The sequence below is a fragment of the Leiobunum rupestre genome, chromosome 5 (assembly GCF_980474605.1).
Source record: "Leiobunum rupestre chromosome 5, qqLeiRupe1.1.hap1, whole genome shotgun sequence".
Taxonomy (NCBI): domain Eukaryota; kingdom Metazoa; phylum Arthropoda; class Arachnida; order Opiliones; family Sclerosomatidae; genus Leiobunum; species Leiobunum rupestre.
The window spans coordinates 29,548,217-29,552,840 of record NC_143388.1 but is presented as its reverse complement, the minus strand read 5'-3'; the positions used below and the strand labels follow the sequence as shown (position 1 = coordinate 29,552,840).

Below are 4,624 nucleotides of genomic sequence, written 5' to 3'. Positions count from 1 at the left end.
AGCTCAATTTTTTAATACAGATAAAGAAGCTGAAGTCTGACGCTATACTTAACTCTTTTAACCCGTGCCAATTAGTAGTGCCTATTGGATTTGAGATACGGAGCTCAAATTTTGAACTAATACTATACCTTGGCCGTCTTGTTTATATTGGCTTCAATGCAAAACTATCCTAAAAAAATATTCCGCTAGGGGCGCTCAATCCATACAGATATCTTTTGTTCGTAGAGGGAGCAAACTTAAGCTGCTTAGACCATTTACCTTTTGGTAAATATGTAATTTTCGCTAACACTTCCATGTAAATAACAATATTTAAGCTTGAATTAGGTTATATACCTTACATTAGTACTCACCTGTTTTTTTCCATAGCTCTCCTGATGTTTAAAATCTAAAGTTAATTGCTTATAATCAATGCAACATAAGTTTAGCCTTGGATGTAATTGCTATCTACTCTATATTACTGAAATACTCATGAATTTTAAATCTCGATATTTATATTTTCTTATAATTTAAGTTATAACTTTCAATATTTTTTATTGAATTAAAGCACAGTCAAATATAGCTAAAAACAAAAAAAAATCAAATGTTTCCTCGGTGAGCACATCTAAAAATTTCAATACTGTCGTTCAAACTTCGAAAAAGACTGCAGATTACATTTCGTCGTTAAAGCTAGGAGCAACAAACACAAGGAGAACGCAGCTAGCCTTTAAACACGCTAACGCAGTGTTGTCTACAAATTTAATTGTACGAGCCTTTACGCGGAATGTTTTACGGGCAAGGGGGAAGACAATTTCCGAATTTTTCCCTTCTGACGGCAGCAGGCACTAAAGATTCTAACCAATGAAAAATGTACACAAGAAAATGCAATACTTTTGACGGGTTGCGTTCTCCTTGTGTGCTCAACTTTTACAAAGCGTGTAACATTCATTTCAAAACCAATTACACGTTGGGTAATTATGTCACTTTTTAGTTTTTTTATTTACTTCCGTGCGTACGATAGTGTGTTTTATTTACTGTAGTGGAAATCTCATTAATTATTTAGATATCAGATATAGTACAATATCCTAATAAAAAGGAAGGCAATTATTTATTTTAGGTTCATTAAATTCCTAAATTGGTTAGAGTTTAGAAAGTTTAAATTATAATTTAATACAAAAACATTTATTTAAGCTAAAGTCTACATATCAGCTTTTCGATTCATTAAGCCTTTTTTTCTTTAACTCGTCAACTTGTAGTTTTGAACCGGTCAAATAGTTGTAGGGTGCATTACATTAGGTGACCCTTCCAGTGAATAATTCGGACGGTGCGATACCCCCAATTCCTACGCCCTTTCTTGAAACATCATATAGACACTGTAAAATAATTTTTTGCACGTGCTCCCGAAATGTACTATTGTACTAAATTTTATTTAGTCAATTTTGAGACCAACTACACCCACCGAAATTATGGCTACGCCACTGTATAGTATATTTTGTATATCTTATTAAATTAATAAGCTTACCACGATGGAAATATTTAATGAAAAATAATCATTCGTGTATTGTTATAAACATTTTTTTATTTCTTTACAAAGAATCTTGCTCGTACGAAAGATACAAACATTATTCTTAATAAATTAAAAGGTACTTCGAGGTTTTTAATTGCTACGCTCGTTTTTATAGTTACCAACAACAACAGTAACTTGGAAAATTATAATAAATACAACTTCACGCGTTCATACGTTCCCGTATATCCAATTCGCTTAATTGACGCTTAGAAATGTAGAAACACTAGTTTTGAAGATACGAGTACGTGAAACGCGGAGCCATTTCTTACATTTTGAAGTCGCCGTTATTGCTGCGTGAAGTATAGGGCGATAGCAACGCAAAACCTTTTAAGGAACTAGATAAATTGGTTTCCCTTTTGTACTTGGAATATAAGATTCTTCAATAACGAATCTCTAATACTCTGAAGAAAATCTTTCAGTGTTATTGAACACCTTATTCATTTAGAAAATGGGAAACAAATTTATCAAACCATGAAAAACAACGGTTAGTTGTAAACTCACTATTTCAATTGATCTTAAAATGTCTCTGTTGGGAGAGCTTTGTTTACTTTTTGTGGATGTAATGAAGACCGGAGTCTACGTAGGTAGCGGCAGACTTGAAAATAGGCTGGGAGGCTACGGTTTGAATGGCTTGGTGCTGGTAAGAGGCTAAAGCCGGTGCGTGAGCGAATGTCGCTTGAAGTGTTGGCGCGGCGAATGCTGGGGCGGCCAGAGCTGGACGGACAGCCCGATAGAATGGGGCTACTGGTACGGCTTGGAGGGGACCAATTGGAGTACCGGCGAGAACAGGTGCAGCTGGAGCGGCGTAAACAGGGGTAGCTGCTGCGGCGTAAACAGGGGCAGTTGGAGCAGCTAGAACAGGTGCAGCTGGGGCGGCGGCGAGGGTTTGGTAAGCTGGTGCGGACAATCTGGTGCCGTAAGCTTGGTCCACGAAGACTGGGGCTCCGGCAAGGGTTTGACCTCCAAAAACGTTAATTCCAAATGGAACTCCAGCTAGAGCTACTTGCCCAGCGGGCTGTTGGGCTGGAGCCACGGGACGCGCTGATTGCCTTTGTGGTTGTTGGGTTGGAGCAACGGGGCGAGCCTGTTGTGGCTGTTGTTGAGGTTGTGGAGCTTGACGCATAGGTTGTTGTTGGATTGGCTGGGGTTGTTGCTGAATAGGTTGTTGCTGTTGGTATTGAGGTTGTTGCTGGATGGGTTGTTGTTGTTGTTGTTGTTGTTGTTGTGGTTGGTATTGAGGTTGTTGCTGGATGGGTTGTTGTTGTTGTTGTTGTTGTTGGTATTGAGGTTGTTGTTGGATGGGTTGTCTTTGTTGATATTGAGGTTGTTGTTGGATGGGTTGTGGCTGTTGGTATTGGGGTTGTTGCTGGATGGGTTGGGGCTGTTGTTGGATGGGTTGCTGTTGTTGTTGTTGAATGGGTTGAGGTTGTTGCTGAAGACGAGAGCTCTGAATTGGCGCTTGGGGTTGTTGCGGAAGTGATTGCAATTGTTGAGTTTGTTGAGTGAGGAAGACTGGAGCTCCCAATCCACTTCCAGGGACGGTGTAACGGAAGTAAGAACGGAAGGTTCTAGCTGGAGCTGGAGCTGGAGCCACTTGAGTCTGTTGTTGAGGCAAAGGCTGTTGCAATTGCGGGCGAGCCTGGAGATTTAATTGAGGTTGAGGTTGTGGCTGAGGTTGTGGTGCTGGTGTTTGGATTGGTTGTTGCTGAGGCTGCGGTTGCGGCTGTTGTGACAGCGGTCGCTGAGCCAATGGTTGTTGTTGGGGTTGCGGTTGCGGCTGCTGTTGAGGCAATGGCTGTTGTCGTTGCGGTTGCGGTTGAGCCTGAAGCTGAGGTTGCGCCAATTGCAGGGTTTGCAAGTGAAGTGGCTGAGCTTGGGATTGAACAATTTGGAGTTGCGGGGCGGCGAATCCGTAGGGAGCGGCGTAAGCTGGACCATAAGCGGCCAATCCATCGTAAGCGGCCGGCACTCCGAGGCTGTACGCTGTTGAATGATCCGCGTAGACTACTCCTGGTACGCTAGCAACACCGGCATTGGCACCCAAGGCCAAACAGAGGGTGGCTAGTAACTAAAATGAGGGAAAGAGAAAACAGATATACCGTTAGTAAGAAATCACGTAAATCCACGAGCGTTTAGCGTCTAAGAGCGCTTATCGAAAGCGAAACTCACCGAAGCTAAAATCATAATGGGATAGAAATTAAGCGAAGAATTGGGAAGTGATGTCTTCCGGTAAGGGAATGGATGAACCACTGACATCGGACGGGGCCCGATCTGGCTTTTTATACCGAGTCGGATTATGAGGGGGTTTCGTCACTCCACCAGACGCACCCCGACCCAACCTTAGCCGCGGGCCATCTCTCTCCACGCGATACTACCCTCAGCCTTCGCTATCGCAACTGAGAGAAAAAACGCTGCTCTGATTCCAGATTTAAACTACTTTCTCTCTTATGTAAAAATTGTCAAAAAAGAGGCGAGTCTCGACCTCTAAAGCTTATTAGTGATCTCGAGCGTTCTCTCACCCTCCTACCGCGTTATTCTAGCTCACCGTTCGACGGAGAAGCTGATCAATTTTTTACGGTTTAGAAAGTCATATTTTTTCACTCTCGCTTTTTTTTTGCTCTTTTGTAATCTGTAAGATATAGCATTTTATCGCAAACAAGGTGCTCCCTCCGTCATACACATATTCGCCCATTATTTCCCGCGATTGTACTTAATTGATTCTGTACATTGGCAGTGTTTTGACAGAAGTGTGTACCTTTTTTACGCTTAATCACGGATGATACACTAATGGTTTTTAGTTTTATTAATTATAGAATTTTTAATTAGATAGTGTAAGTGTTAGTATCAAATCTAATTTTATCGTACATTTTATAAGCTGCGTTCAGACTATGTGAAAATATTACGTTAGCATCGGTGGTGTCGTTTCGGTTATGTTGGTCGCGTCGGTTTGTTCATTTCACTGTTCAGAAAGGAACCAACCTTGCACATAGATTAACATAAAAAGTGAACTCAGTAATAACGGCATAAAAATTGAAATAATTTTTTATCCACCTCTGATTGGTTATAGTATTTCGATGGTTC

The 4,624-nt window shown here is 41.2% G+C and overlaps 1 protein-coding gene across 1 annotated transcript; it reads right to left on the bottom strand.

The window, feature by feature from the left end:
* Positions 1-1,555: 1,555 nt before the first annotated feature.
* LOC149944077 (uncharacterized) lies at positions 1,556-3,947 on the bottom strand. Its single transcript, XM_090176282.1, has 2 exons — positions 3,713-3,947; positions 1,556-3,611 (listed from the first exon to the last, which is right to left on the bottom strand). The coding sequence occupies exons 1-2, from the start codon at positions 3,797-3,799 to the stop codon at positions 2,088-2,090; spliced, it is 1,611 nt and encodes a 536-aa protein (XP_090032408.1). The 5' UTR covers positions 3,800-3,947; the 3' UTR covers positions 1,556-2,087.
* Positions 3,948-4,624: the final 677 nt, after the last annotated feature.

Excerpts from the sequence above, each read along its gene's own strand:
- LOC149944077 (XM_090176282.1), bottom strand. The coding sequence starts at position 3,799 with ATGTCAGTGGTTCATCCATTCCCTTACCGGAAGACATCACTTCCCAAT. Across the intron at positions 3,612-3,712 it reads CCATTATGATTTTAGCTTCG|TTACTAGCCACCCTCTGTTT; the intron begins GTGAGTTTCGCT and ends CCCTCATTTTAG.